Source organism: Anolis carolinensis, chromosome 4, assembly GCF_035594765.1.
Source record: "Anolis carolinensis isolate JA03-04 chromosome 4, rAnoCar3.1.pri, whole genome shotgun sequence".
Taxonomy (NCBI): domain Eukaryota; kingdom Metazoa; phylum Chordata; class Lepidosauria; order Squamata; family Dactyloidae; genus Anolis; species Anolis carolinensis.
The window spans coordinates 121,049,625-121,065,712 of NC_085844.1; the positions used below are offsets into that span (position 1 = coordinate 121,049,625).

Consider the following 16,088-nt stretch of genomic DNA (forward strand, 5'->3'; position numbering starts at 1 on the left):
TAATACAGTAATCAGTCAATAATACAGTAATCTGTAAATAATCAAATCCTCAAAAGGAATGCGATTTCCTGCTTCTTGGCAGGGGGTTGGACTGGATGGCCCATGAGGTCTCTTCCAACTCTACTATTCTATGATTCTAGGAAAAGGCCAATTTCTTGTCAAACGCTTTCATGGCCAGAATCAATGGTTTGCTGTGAGTTTTCCATGCTGTATGGCCATGTTTCAGAAGCATTCTCTCCTCACATTTCACCCCCATCTGTGGCAGGCATCCTCAGAGATTGTGAGGTACATTGGAAACTAGGCAGATGAAGTTTATATATCTGGGGGATGTCTATGATAGGAGAAAGAACTCTGTCTGTTGGAGGCAAGTGTGAATGTTGCAATTAATCACCTTGATTAGCATTGAAAAGCCTTGCAGATTCAAGGCCTGGCTAATTCTTGCTTGTGGGAATCCTTTGTTGGGAGGTGTTAGCTGGCCCTAATTATTTCATGTCTGGAATCCCCGTTTTCAGAGTGCTGTTCTTTATTTACTGTCGTGATTTTAGGTATTTTTTAATACTGGTAGCCAGATTTTGTTCATTTTCATGGTTTTTTCCCTTCTGTTGAAATTGTCCACATGCTTGTGGATTTCAATAGCTTCTCTGTGTAGTCTGACATGGTGGTTGTTAGAGTGGTGCAGCATTTCTGTGTTCTCAAATAATATGCTGTGTCCAGGTTGGTTCATCAGGTGCTATGCTACGGCTGACTTCTCAGGTTGAGTTAGTCTGCAGTGCCTTTCATGTTCCATGATTCGTGTTTGTTAGTCCTTATATAGCTGCATGGTGTACGTAGACTCCTGCAGAGGTGAGAGGATCCCTCTTGTCCTTTGCTGCTATGTTCAGGAGGGAATGCTTCTGGAATATGGCCATACAGCCCGGAAAACTCACAGCAACCCAAAAGACCAATTGTATTTATACTGAATGTAGATGAAGACTTTCTTCTCTTTGAGGAACAAACTAGAGGCAGCCATCTCTCAAAATGATAATAAAGAAATGGCAATTGTGGCAGCTGAAACATCGATTCCTCAATTGAATTTTGTTCAACAAAGAAACAAAGGACTAAAAAAAACCTTGTCCACATTCAGTCGTTCTTTCCCAAACCAGTAACTTATATATCACTGTTGTTTGTTTCTCTACATAATATAGATGTCGACTTACGATTTATCACAAATTGGGGGGTGGGGCGGAATGGGGGCCGATAGGCGACAAGTAAGGAGATCCTAAATGAAATCTGTAGGCCTTACTCTCTGCTTCCTCTAACGTTTAACCAAATTGTGGCTCTCTACAACCTTCAAAAAAGAGGCTATCAGAAAAGGTAAAGGGAAGGGACTATAATCATAGTAGCCGTCTGCTTGATTTGGCACACCCACCACCTCCCACCTCTCTTGAAAGCAATTGTTGGATAACTTACACTGGGTTCCTCTTTTAGTGTTTCCAACATCCAGTTCTCCAGCGACTGAAAGTCTCTAGGTCCCTGGTATTTTGCAGGTTCTTCGTCGGGTCTTAGTAATTTTAGACTGCAGATGCAAGAAAGACAATAATATTTTCAAGGTCATAACACTTGAAACATTCTGAAAACAGTAATATTTATTATGTCAGATAAAAAAATTCTCCACAATAGTTTAATTGTTGTTTTGATAGTTCTGTTGATTTTAATAACACCATTTTACATATCTGGAACTGGTTTGCAAACTTTCCAAGAACCTTTAAGGTGAAGACAACAGTGGCAAAGAATAAACTCCGTCTGTCTCTAAAATCATACTTCAAGTAAGATATTAAATGAACCAGTTCTTTCAGGTTCCAGTATACCAGGAAAAGCTAAGGTTAAGCCTGTGATGTCACCAACACACTCCCCCTCACTACCAAATCCCTAGGGCTGTTTTTCACCAATTCTTGAAACATTTCTGATCTACTCAGCAATGTCAAGGGGGAACCTATGCAAATACAAGCACTATTTCAAAAGGCAGAAAAAGGGGATGGTGAATTTGAGGCATTAAAGGAAGGGCAGGCAGAACTGGTCCTGTGTATTTGCCTTGCAATAAAAGTATTAAAAGGAAACTGGAATGCTAGAATCTCACATCATAGGAGAAGAAAATCATGAAAACTATGCACCTGCTAAATGACGTATTGACCCTCTGCCATGGTGCCACTTCTGGCCTTTTTGAATGCCTTGGTGCAAAAATGGTAGTGGCAGCCAGGTGCAACTTACTCCTTGAGTCTACATTGGTGCTCTGCTTTTCCCTCGACTTATCCATGCGTCACATCAAAATCTGCAATTCTGGTCCCAAAATCTGTCCTCACCTTATACACGACATATACAGGAGTATACAGTATAACATGTTTTATGTTTACAATTGCAAAAAAAAGTTAAGAAAAAAAGTTAAGAGTTTAATCGCTAGGTATCCATATATGGGGAGCCTCCAGTGGCACAGTGGGTTAAACCGCTTAGCTGCGGAACTTGCTGACCAAAAGGTCATCAGTTTGAATCCGGGGAGCGGGGGGAGCTCCCACTGTTAGCCCCAGCTTCTGCCAACCTAGCAGCTCAAAAACATGCAAATGTGAGTAGATCAATAGGCACTGCTCTGGCGAGAAGGTAATAGCACTCCATGCAGTCATGTCGGCCACATGACCTTAGAGGTGTCTATGGACAATGCTGGCTCTTTGGCTTAGAAATGGAGATGAGCACCAACCCCCAGAGTCAGACAAGACTGGACTTAATGTCAGGGGAAACCTTTACCTTTACCTAAGGCTCCTTCTACACTGCCATATAAAATCCAGATTATCTGCTTTGAAATTGATTATATAGCTGTGTAGACTCATATCATCAGACTCAACTGGATTTAATGTCAGGGAAAACCCTTTACCTATCCACATATGACAACTGAAGTCTTGAATTCATTCATTAATCTCAACTAAACCCACTGAATCAATGAGTAAATCAACGTTTATTTAAGTGTCATTGATTCAATTGGTCTAGTCCAGATGGGATTAACAATCATATTTATGTCTTTGTTACCTGCATTTTGACAATAAAACATGCTTTTACAACAAAGATGAAGCTGAGAAGTTTTTGATCTCCTATATATCCAGTCTGGTTAGGCTGAGAGTAAATAAGTCCTAGAAAAAGGAAAAATTCCTCAGATAGAAGACATCCCTATAGGATCATCTAACATAGGGAATAGAATTTGGTGGCTTCACACAAGTAGTAAGATCGCTACTCCCAGCACTCTCCCAAATCGGCAGCACTGTTACGGCTGCTCTGAGTTCTAGACTAGCAACATCTAAAGGGCTACCTTATGCCAATCCCAACATGACAGACTGTTCCGACGGAGATACAGGCAGTCCCCAAATTGCAAACATCCCGCTTACAAACGACTCAGTTATGAACAGGGCGAATCAACACCAAGAGAGAGAAATCTACCCCTAAGAAAGAGAAATTGACTCCTCAAAGAGTTATCATGGGGAAAAGGTGTCTCCACTGAAGTTTTATCTCCAAATCTTGTTTCCACCACTAGCCATTAAAAAAAATTATCACAGGAACAGAAAGTGAGGTAAAACCTTCTAAACAAGGGGCACAGATAGCAAAACATATACCATGGGGTATTAATCCTTTCCTATGCTATTCAAAGCTATATATATGGTTGAGTTAAATTTATAAATGTACTTGTTCTATCTTACAAAGAAGAACAAACCTACAGAACCTATTTTATTCATAACTTGGAGGACTGCTGGTACACTGAAATATTTTTTGGAGGTATAAGCTGAACTTATCCATTTATCCATTCTTTATCCATTTTGTTCCTGATTTGGCAATAAAGCACACCTTGAATGAAGGAAATGCTCAGTAATTACGATAACATATTGGGTGTGGTCCAACCCAGCAGAACAATTCAGTTAGTTTCTGGTAGCTGTAAAAACTGTTACATATATCAGCCTAGTGCATTTACACAGCTGTCCTTACCCAGGTATAGGCAAACATATGGGTGGTTTTAATATCCTTTCCCTGATATCAAGAGGCAACAATGAGAATATATCATGCACATGTTATGGCAATATTACTTTCATGATTTTTTTTTTTCGTGTCAGGAGCAACTTGAGTCGCTTCTGGAGTGAGAGAATTGGCCGTCTGCAAGGACGTTGCCCAGGGGACGCCTGGATGTTTTTGATGTTTTTACCATCCTTGTGGGAGGCTTCTTTCATGTCTCCGCATGGAGCTGGAGCTGATAGAGGGAGCTCATCCACACTCTCCCCGGGTGGGATTCGAACCTGGCAGCTTTCAGGTCAGCAACCCAACCTTCAAGTCACTTAGTCCACTACGCCATCTGGGGGCTCCTACTTTCATGATATGAGCAATACACAAGGTGAAGCAGATTTTTCAAAACTGCAACCATCTCTTTACTATACAACTTATTTCTAGCTAAACAGCTATAGTGGAAAAAGTGAAAGCAACATAGAATCTCATGCAAAGACACAATGCAGTATGTAACATGCACTCAACAAAAAGAATATCTGCTAGGTATTTAAGAGTTAGTTACAATGCCGAAGATCTAATAATGAGCTTAGAAATCTCATGTCAACTGAATCAGGACTTTCTACTACAGCTTCCAGTGGCACCAGAAGGTTTCTTGGCCTCATAGAGCAGATTTTTGGGTGAGTGTACATCTGCACTGAAGGGTAGGTGGGTGTTGCTCATACTGGCACAAGCAGCAGAAACCAGGAGAAAGATGTAATTAGGTGCTGCTCCTATGTTGCACTAGGAATATTTCAACACAGTTGTCAAGATGGCAGGACTCTATGTAATATATGAAAATGTTTAATGAATGAAATATCCCTTGACACATACGTTGGATATCCTCTGACGCCAAATTCAGAACATAGTGGAGTATCTGTAGTGCAGTCCACTTTCACAACATAGGCAGGAGGGTTTTCCATATTGTTGTACTTTTCTGCAAGTTCATTCCAAGTTGGCTGCAAACGTTGACAGTGTCCACACCTGTAATTTAAAGAAAACAAAATCAACAAAGATTAATGTTCTGGTAATAAATATTGTTAATTTTGAATCTTACCTTTTATATCAGGGAAAGTACTAAAGCTATAAAAATAACATGTATATTTTCCCAGCCATTGTCTCATCTGAGCCTGTCAGAGGCATATTTTTATACTTATTTTTTAAGCAGCATTTCTTCAAATTACACTGGGTAAGTTCCTGAGGGTTTTATTTTTATTTTTTTCAGAAATTACTTAGAAATAACATCAAGCATTGGAGACAATATCTTCTGAAAGACAGCTTTTCTTTTACTAACAGTGTTAATTGTTAATGATATAAAAAAATAAGAGTAAGAGAGCAGGACTAGGGAACATTGTATTCAAAGCTGCTGGACTACAACTACCACGAGCTTTACCAAGTGACCAATGATGATGGTTGTAGGGCTTCTTGTTGTGTGTCTCCAAGTTGTTTCTAGCTTATGTTTAACCTATTACAGAGTTTTCTTGGCAAGATCTGTTCAGAGGGAATGTTGCCTTTGCCCTTCCTCTGAGTCTTAGAGAGAATAAATTGCCGAAGGCCACTGCTACGCAATCAGACATCTTAAACCTATGATTTCTACAGAACACACAAAAAATGGCTATAACCCTACTATCACCTATTTTTTTTTATTTTTCATTCGTGTGCCTTTCATGGCAACCTGACACAATACAAGAATCATTTTTTCCTGGTATGGAAATAAAGTGAGGGGAGAGAAACATTTGCAAGTACTGTATATATTTTTTTGTTAAATGTGCCAATACAAGGGTGCAGTACAGTACAAAAGCACCAGTGTGTTTTGTTTCATTTCACATAGCCATATTTTTAGTTTTGGATCAAATGTTTGCTGAAACATAATGCTCTTTTTTGAGGTGCTAAAATCTATCTTTATTCTTTACATGTTATTACTGTCTCTGGTAGGTAAAGGTAAAGGTTTTCCCCTGACATTAAGTCTAGTTGTGTCTGACTCTGGGGGTTGGTGCTCATCTCAGGGGCAGGTCTGTGGCGCAGGCTGTTGAGCAGCTGCAATAAATCACTGTGACCATGAGGTCATGAGTTCGAGGCCAGCCCGTGGCAGGGTGAGCACCCGTCAATTAAAAATAAAAAAAATAGCCCCTGCTCGCTGCTGACCTAGCAACCCGAAAGATAGTTGCATCTATCAAGTAGGAAATAAGGTACCACTTATAAAAGTGGGGAGGCAAGTTTAACTAATTTACGACCTGGAATGAGGAAATGCCGTCAGAGGGGATGATGAAGCAGCTGCTCCCCCCTGTGGCCAGAATCGAACATCCCCTCAGAAGAAGGTTAAATTGCCTCTGCGTCTGTCTGTCTCGGTCTCTGTTTGATGTGTTTATGGGCACTGAATGTTTGCCCTATGTGTGTATAATGTGGTCCGCCCTGAGTCCCCTTCGGGGTGAGAAGGGCGGAATATAAATACTGTAAATAAATAAATAAATCTCCATTTCTAAGCCGAAGAGCTGGCGTTGTCCGCAGACACCTCCAAGGTCATGTGGCCAGCATGCCAGCATGGAGCGCTGTTACTTTCTTGCCGGAGTGGTACCTATTGATCTACTCACATTTGCATGTTTTCGAACTGTTAGGTTGGCAGAAGCTGGGGCTAATAGCAGGAGCTCACCCCACTCCCCGGATTCGAACCGCTGACCTTTTGGTCAGCAGGTTCCGCAGCTCAGCGGTTACTTTTGATACCAATAAAGTAATGCCCAGGAACACTTATTTCTTTAACTGAGATATACCTGTATTGTTGTTTTTTCTATTTGCCTTTAGGCGGAGTCTAGGGAAAAGACATGTTCTTAATTAGTTGTTAGCATTTACTGCAGAAGTTGCAGCTGCTTCCAGAGAAAACAGCCTGGGAACTGCTTTGGCATAGAGTTTATCTGAGGTCAAAGCTACCCTAATTATGGGTCCTGTAAATAAAAATGGAATTTTACAAATTCTTAGAAATCACTATTCCACAGGTTTGCTGTCAAAGTAAAACAAGCTCTGGCCCAATTTTGACCAAACATTGGGTTAAAATAAGGCATTGCAGAGGAGAGGGACTGATATGGTCACACAGGCAAAGTCTTATGCATGTTTTGTTCCAGGGACCCCTGCGGATATCAAATCTAAGGATCCTCAAGTCTCATTGCATACAATGGCATAGTGAATGAACATCCCTTATATAAAATGGCAAATTTAAACAAGTGCTGGAGAGAGCCTGAGGATTTGTGAAACTGTCAGAAGCCTCAGCTGAGTATGCCTACACATCACTACAGCATTCAGTGCGCAGAAAAATCAAGGTTTTCTGTTTGGGATTTTCCCCCCAAGGATTTTCAAGCTGTGGTTATGGCAACCCTAAGATAACCCCATTACATCTAGTTTTGATAATTGTTTTCAATGGAGGGTTGCACTGCTTTCCTCCGAGACTGAGAGAGTATGGCTTACCCAAAGTCCAAGACTAAGTGGGGATTTGAACCATGGTCTCCTGTCTAGCTTCAATCTCACCCTGCTTCATTTGATGGCATATTTCCAGTAAAAAGGAGGAACATGTCTTCTATACCAGGTCATGTCCCTGCTATGTTATTTGCCTTTACTAAACAAAAAAGGCTCAAATGCAGTTTTTCCTCATTCTTTGTTAACTGTGGTCTATATGACTTTGATTTATGGTGACCCTATGAATCAGCCATACTGTTATCAATGACCTGTTCAAGATTTGCAAACTCAGAGGAGTGGCTTCCTTGAATGATCCTTTCCCTGGTATGCCATCTTCCTCTTACTGCCATCCATGTTATCCAGCATTATTGTCTTTTTTAATGACTCACATCTTCCTTATAGGTAAAAAACTCCCTATGCTTCATACAGCCCTGGCATTTTGCTTGCGCCTTTTTCAGTTCCACAGTATTTTTCTGAGGTGCTGTGACTAAACAGGATTCAAATATAGATATGGCACAGAATATTATAAAAGCAGGACATTCGTGTATTTATATTAAAGTTCTTTCCTGATTCTCAACATGGGGTTTGCCATTTTAATATAGTTGCACAGCAGATCAACTTTTTCAATGAACCATCCACAACTACAACATCTCTTTCCTGACAAGGTATTGCCAACTTCAATTCTATCAAACATAAATATAAAGTTAGTGGGGGGAAATGGTCCCAATATAAATTACTTTACATTTGTTTATCCTGAATTACAGTTGTGATTTTAAAGCCATTTATGCTGATGTTGACATTTTAAAAACAACAGCAGTAGCCTCTCCAAACTCATAGATCTTGGCCTGAGATGTTACACAGCACAGCCTTAAATGATTAGCAATGTAAGCAACAATTTGTGACAGTACTTGTGCATATTCTTAAAAATATATGTACAGAGAAATACTATAGATGCATGTTTTAGTATTATGAATCCATAAACATAGTTTTGTTCACCTTCAAATTGTTTCTGAATTATGGCGACCTTTAGACAAACCTTTTATAGGGTTTTCAAGAGACAAAGGTGGATTTCTATGACCAAGTGGGGAATCTCATCTCCAGAGTCATAGCCCAACACTCAAACCACTACTTATTTTTAGCCAATCAATCTTGAATAACTGCTCCTGGGAATGGTTTGTTTCTCTGATATTATATTTAAAATCTGGGGACTAAATGTGGATAACTGCTACCTAAAGTGAGATCTTGTGCGTGGGTATGCTGCAAACACCAACAGCAACTTCTGTGACTAGAAAATTCAGTAGGGCAACTCTTCCCCTTTAGGCGCAAAATTCATCACTATTGTTTGTCCTCTTCCCATTGTTCAGGCCAGCATGTGCTTTCACACACACACACACACACACACACACCACCCAAAAGAAAATTTACTCCCACCATTTGGCGAGCAGACACAAATTTAGTTCATTACAAGTGGAGTAGCCTTTATCTGGGAATTTTAAATGCTTCAAAATTGTCCACATGAAGGTAGTGATGCCTCCGATTTCTGGCAGCTCAATACAAACAAACTTCATCTCACGTACAAAACTGCCTACAAAATGTTCTTCAGGCTATTAAGGTTTATATGAAACATGAAAGATTCCCACACTTAACCTGGGCCCCATCTACATGATGTAGAGGCAAATATTCTAAAATATTCCATCTAATCCAATCCCCTGCCATAGAGGAAAAGCACAATCAAAGCAGTCCTGACAGGTGGCCATCCAGCCTGTTTAAAAGCTTCCAAGAAAGGAGCTTCCACCACACTTCAAGGCAGAGAATTCTTACAGTCGGGAAGTTCTTCCTAATGTTCATGTGAACTCTCATTTCCTGCAATTAGAACCCATTACTCCAAGTTCTAGTTTCCAGGGCAGAAGAAAGCAAGCCTACTCTCTCTTCCTTATGACATCTTTTCATATATTTATACATGGATATGATGTCTGCTCTCAACATTCTCTTCTGAAGGCTAAACAGACCCAGCTCTTTAAGACACTCTTTATAGGGATTAATGGTCTCCAGAACTTTGCTTGTTTTAGTTGCCCTCCTCTTTTAAACTGTGATGTCCAGAATTGGACACAGTATTCCAGGTGAGTTCTAACCAAAGCCAAATAAAGAGGCAGTGCACCATGACTTCCCTCAATTTTCTCTTTCATGAATGCCATGTTCTTTGGGAGCTTGTTTAGACCAAGTGAATTGCCTTTCAGTCTTCCTCCATGTGAATAATTAGTTCACTTCTTGAATATAATAAGAATGATATGTCTTAGGGGGGTGTCAGAATTTTAGTGATGCTTAGGTGAGGCATGGCCAAAAGAAGGTTGGGAACCAATGGTTTAAACCAGTGATTCCCAAAGTGGGTGCTACCGCCCTCTGGTGGGCACTGCAGCGATCCAGGGGGGCAATGATGGCACCTATTAGGACACGGGGGCGGGGCCAGAGGAGGGGCCTCTTCCCAAGTGCCGGAGACAGGGCTGTGCACCTGAGGCGCCTGTTAGAACACAGGGGGCAGAGCTAGAGGAGTGGGCGGGGCCTCCTTCTAAGAGCCCAAGATAGGGCTGAGCCTCTATACCTCTCCTGAGAGGCCTTTTAGAGCTAAAGGGCAGGGCTAGGGGTGAGGCCTCTTCCGAAGAGTGCGAGACAGGGCTGAGCCTCTGTATACTTCCCCTGAGGTGCTTGTTAGAACACGGGCGCGGGGTATAGAGGTTCAGCCCCATCAGGCACTTGGGAAGAGGCCCTGCCCTCTCCTCTAGCCCCTCCCCGTGTCCTGGCAGGCGCCCGCAGGACAGGGATAGAAGCTCAGCCCTGCCTCAGAGCTTGTAACTCCGCCCATCCCAGTCCTGGCCGCCCATCCCAGTCCTGGCCGCCCATTTGTGGCCCCGCCCACCTCCCCCTCCCAGCCCTGCATCTTGGACTAGGGGAGAGGCTCAGCCCCACCCTCTTGAGCAGGACCCACGCCCACCCCTCTAAGCCACACACCCCTTTCCAAGGAGCACTGAGTAATATTTTTTCTGGAAAGGGGGCGGTAGGCCAAATAAGTTTAGGAACCACTGGTTTAAACCCTTTGGAAAGAAAGCTGGCAAACTAGACAGTTCAGATCCAGGCTATTTGGCCGACTGCATCCCCTTGTATGAACCTGTCCAGGCCCTGAGATTTTCAGGAGAGCCCCTTCTCTCGGTCCCAACTCCATCCCAAGCTCGGTTGATGGGAATGAGAGAGCGGGCCTCCCTTCTCAGTGGCTGCCCCGCAACTCCCTTCCCAGGGATGCCAATATGGCCCCTTCCCTGCTGTCCTTCCTGTGGCAGGCTGAAACCTTTCTATTTAGGCAGACTTTTCAAGACAAAAGCGTTTAAGATCAATTCAGGGGGGGGGGGGGTGCTGTGGTTTTAGCTTTGAATATGCATAAAATATGTTCGAACGGCTTCAACTGTGAATCCTTTAATCCGGTTTATATTTGATTCTGTTTTAATATTGGTATATTTGTAGATTTGAAATGCTGTGCTAACATTTTTATGTTAAGACGCTTTGAGTGCCCTTCAGGGGAGATGAAGCAGGGTAAAAATAAAATAATAACGGGTTGCTGCGAGTTTTCCGGGCTGTATGGCTATGTTCCAGAAGCATTCTCTCCTGACATTTCACCCACATCTATGGCAGGCATCCTCAGAGGTTGTGAGGTCAGTTGGAAACTAGGCAAGTGGGGTTTATATATCTCTGGAATAATGTCCAGGATGGGAGAAAGAACTCTTCCCTGTTTCAGGCAAGTGTGAATGTTTCAATTGGCCACCTTGATTAGCATTTAATAACCTTGCAGCATCAAATTCTAGCTGCTTACTGCCTGGGGAATTCTTTGTTGGAAGGTGTTAGCTGGCACTAATTGATTCCCCTGTCTTCTGAGTGTTGTTCTTTATTCACTGTCCTGATTTTAGAGTATTAATATTGGTAGCCAGATTTTGTTCATTTTCATGGTTTCCTCCTTTCTGTTGAAGTTGTGCACATGCTTGTGGATTTCAATAGCTTCTCTGTGTAGTCTGACATAGTGGTTGTCAGAATGGTCCAGCATTTCTGTGTTCTGAAATAATATGCTGTGTCCAGGTTGGTTCATGAAGTACTCTGCTATGGCTGACTTCTCTGGTTGAGTTGGTCTGCAGTGCCTTTCCTGTTCTTTGCTTCATGCCTGGACAATGCTGCCTTTGGTGGTCTCTATGCAGACTTGTCCACAGCTGCATGGCATACGGTAGACTCCTGCAGAGGTGAGAGGATCCCTCTTGTTTTTTTGCTGAACGAAGCATTTGTTGGATTTGTGTTTCTTCATCAGCTTCCTTATGTGGTCAGTTGTTCCCTTGATGAATGGTAAGAACACTTTTCCTCTGGGTGGATCTTTGTCTTTACTCTTGTGGACTAAACCTTCACCATATAGTCATGGAGAAGAAGAACTAAATAAATTCCTGGGCCACCTCAACAGCATCCACCCAAACATCCAGTTCACCATGGGAAAAGAAAATGAAGGAAAACTGCCATTTCTAGATGCCCTGGTCATCCGCAAACCCAATCAATAATTCGGCCACACAGTTTACAGAAAACCTACACATACACAGATAGATACCTATATAAAAACTCCAACCATCACCAAGTCAGAAAAGCACTATCAAAGCCCTGGCAGACTGTGTAAAAAGAATCTGCGAACCCCACCTCCTCCAAGGTGAACTGAAACACCTAAACTGCCCAGTTAAAGATGCAGTTGCTGCAGCCTTCGCACCTTAGCGATGTTCCTCTCTAGTTGATTTTATTTTTAAATGAGATTACTCTTCCTGATTGCCCTATATTTTATCCTGAGCATTACGTTGAGCCTGTATAATTTTTGCCTCTATATATATATTGCACTATGCGCAGACTCATTGTTCTGATATGCTGTTTTATCCTGTTATATGGTTTTATTGTTTATATTGGTTTTATTGCATGACTATTATATGTGACATTGGGCTTGTTCCCCATGTGAGCCGCCCCGAGTCCCCCTGGGGGAGATCGGAGCGGGATATAAAAATAAAGTATTATTATTACAGTAGAGTCTCACTTATCCAACATTCTGGATTATCCAACGCATTTTTGTAGTCAATGTTTTCAATACATCATGGTATTTTGGTGCTAAATTTGTAAATATAGTAATTACTACGTAGCATTACTGCATATTGAACTACTTTTTCTGTCAAATTTGTTGTATAACATGATGTTTTGGTGCTTAATTTGTAAAATCATAACCTAATTTGATGTTTAATAGGCTTTTCCTTAATCCCTCCTCATTATCCAACATGTTCGCTTATCCAACGTTCTGCCGGCCCGTTTATGTTGGATAAGTGAGACTCTACTGTATTATTATTATGAAACTGGGCTCTACAGGCCAATGGAGACTCCACCACAGACATCAGAAGAGATGCAAGACCAAGAACAAGCCATGAGAGAAAAGACAAAGATCCACCAAGAAGAAAGGTGTTCTTACCAAACATCAAGGGAACCACTGACCGCATAGAGAAGCTGATGAAGAAACACAACCTACAAACTATCCATAAAATCCAACAAATGCTACCTTCAGCAAATGACAAGAGAAATCCTCTCACCTCTGCGGGAGTCTATCAGACCTTGAAGCTAAAAGGCTATTCAATGCTAATCAGTGTGATTAATTGCAGCATTCACACTTGCCTCCAACAGACAAGAGTTCTTTCCCCCACCCTGGACACTCCAGATATTTAGGTAAAGGGTTCCCCTGACGTTAAGTCCAGTCATGTCTGACTCTGGGGGTGGGTGCTCATCTCCATTTCTAAGCCGAAGAGCCGGTGTTGTCCGTAGACACCTTCAAGGTCATGTGGCCGGCATGACTGCATGGAGTGCTGTTACCTTCTTGCCAGAGCAGTACCTATTGATCTACTCACATTGGCATGTTTTCGAACTGCTAGGTTGGCAGGAGCTGGAGCTAACAGCAGCCACTCACGCCGCTCCCGGGGTTTGAACTTGGGACCTTTCAGTTTCCAGCTCAGTGCTTTAACGCACTTCGCCACGGGGGGGGGGGGGGGGGGCTCCTTTCCAGATACAGTAGAGTCTCACTTATCCAACACTCGCTTATCCAACGTTCTGGATTATCCAACGCATTTTTGTAGTCAATGTTTTCAATACATTGTGATATTTTGATGCTAAATTCATAAATACAGTAATTACTACATAGCATTACTGCGTATTGAACTTCTTTTTCTGTCCAATTTGTTGTATAACATGATGTTTTGGTACTTAATTTGTAAAATCATAACCTAATTTGATGTTTTAATAGGCTTTTCCTTGATGCCTCCTTATTATCCAACATATTCGCTTATCCAACATTCTGCCGGCCCGTGAGACTCTACTGTATATAAACCTCCCTTATCTAGTTTCCAACAGACCTCAAACTGAGGATGCCTGCCATAGATGTGGGTGCAACATCAGGAGAGAATGCTTCTGGGACATGGAAACTCACAGCCACCCAGTTTGGAGAGGGATTCCCAAATGTCCCAAAAGCAAGCAAGTGTGCCTCTGGGCTTGCTGTCCTCCCCACCGGGGCCTCCGGGCTTCGCTCTGCCTGCGTGAAATGTGAAACCTATAGGAAGAGGTGCCTTCACGGTTTCCCGCCTTCCAGGTCACCCTTCCACCCCCGGTGTGGTGGAGGGAGGAGGAGGAGTGTCCCCGTGTCCTCCGTTCTTTGCGGGGTCTCACCAGGGGGCGAAGAACATGACGAAGTGGGGCGCGCTCTGGGCTCCGTGGCGCAGCATCTCGGCCGTGTAGAGGTGCTGGGCGTGGGGGTCCCCTTCCTCATCCTCCTCCTCCGTCTCCTCAGAGCGGGCGGCGCTTAAGAGCAGGCAGCCCGCCATCAGCGCCAAGGCCAGGCCGGCGGCGCGAGCTGAGGCGACCATGGCGGAGGCGCAAAGGGAGGGAGGAAGGGGAGGGAGCCGGGCCAGGCCACGTCTGCCTTCCTCCGCCTCCCTCTTTCTCTGCTTCCCCGCAGCCTCCGCCCCCGGAGAGTCAAAGGGCGGCGGGGCGGAGCCTGGTTCGGGACAGAAGCCCCTGGCCTTCTCCTTCTTCGTGGGACTCGCAGGCCTCTGAGGCGCCTACCATCCCCCCTCTTGGCCTTCCTTGAAGCCTAGGGTTGGGTGGAAAAGGCCTTTTCCCGCCCTGCAGGGAAATACAAGCCGGATCTACACGAATCAAGGAACATGAAAGGCACCGCAGACTAACTCAACGAGCCATTGAAATCCACAAGCATGTGGACAATTTCAAGAGAAAGGAGGAAACCATGAAAACGAACAATATCTGGCGACCGGTATTAAAAATACAGTAGAGCCTCACTTATCCAAGACTCGCTTATCCAACGTTCTGGATTATCCAACGCATTTTTGTAGTCAATGTTTTCAATATATCTTGATATTTTGGTGCTAAATTTGTAAATATAGTAATTACTACGTAGCATTACTGCATATTGAACTACTTTTTCTGTCAAATTTGTTGTATAACATGATGTTTTGGTGCTTAATTTGTAAAATCATAACCTAATTTGATGTTTAATAGGCTTTTCCTTAATCCCTCCTCATTATCCAACATATTCGCTTATCCAACGTTCTGTAAATATAGTAAATTTGTAAATATAGTAATTACTACGTAGCATTACTGCATATTGAACTACTTTTTCTGTCAAATTTGTTGTATAACATGATGTTTTGGTGCTTAATTTGTAAAATCATAACCTAATTTGATGTTTAATAGGCTTTTTCTTAATCCCTCCTCATTATCCAACATATTCGCTTATCCAACGTTCTGCCGGCCCGTTTATGTTGGATAAGTGAGACTCTACTGTACTCTAAAACCAGGACAGAAAGTAAAGAACAACACTGAAAACAGGGGCATTCCAGGCATGAATCAATCAGGGCCAGCTAACACCTCTGGGTTTTTTTTTTTTTCGTGTCAGGAGCAACCGGAGTTGCTTCTGGAGTGAGAAAATTGGCCATCTGCAAGGACGTTACCCAGGGGACGCCTGGATGTTTTGATGTTTTACCATCCTTGTGGGAGGCTTCTCTCATGTCCCCGCATGGAGCTGGAGCTGATAGAAGGAGCTCATCTGCGCTCTCCCCAGATGGGATTCGAACCTGGCAGCCTTCAGGTCAGCAACCCAACCTTCAAGTCACAAGGCTTTTATCCCCTAGGCCACCGGAGGCTCCACCTCTGGTGGCACAGTGTGTTAAAGCACTGAGCTGCTGAACTTGCGGACCGAAAGGTGCCAGGTTCAAATCCCGGGAGCGGAATGAGCACCCGCTGTTAGCCCCAGCTCCTGCCAACCTAGCAGTTCGAAAACATGCAAATGTGAGTAGATTAATAGGTACCACTCCGGCGGGAAGGTAACGGCAATATAAATATACAATATAAATACTCCCTGGAATCAAAAGATGAGCAAATTATGATAGTGTTGGCAGCTAAGTTATATTTCTAGCTTCTAAAAGATCTGAACCTGTTCCTGCCCATGCAGTCATGCCGGCCACATGACCTGGAGATGTCTATGG

At 43.0% G+C, this 16,088-nt stretch overlaps 1 protein-coding gene across 1 annotated transcript in view; it reads right to left on the bottom strand.

Moving 5' to 3' along the window:
• Window positions 1–14,528, bottom strand: part of txndc5 (thioredoxin domain containing 5) — a 30,858-nt gene extending 16,330 nt beyond the window's left edge. The window contains exons 1-3 of the mRNA XM_008114978.3: window positions 14,254–14,528; window positions 4,882–5,031; window positions 1,450–1,555 (exon numbers count right to left, since the gene is read on the bottom strand). Of these exons, the coding sequence (XP_008113185.2) occupies window positions 1,450–1,555; window positions 4,882–5,031; window positions 14,254–14,450 (453 nt within the window). The 5' untranslated portion in view covers window positions 14,451–14,528. The remainder of the gene's footprint in view (window positions 1–1,449; window positions 1,556–4,881; window positions 5,032–14,253) is intronic.
• Window positions 14,529–16,088: the final 1,560 nt, after the last annotated feature.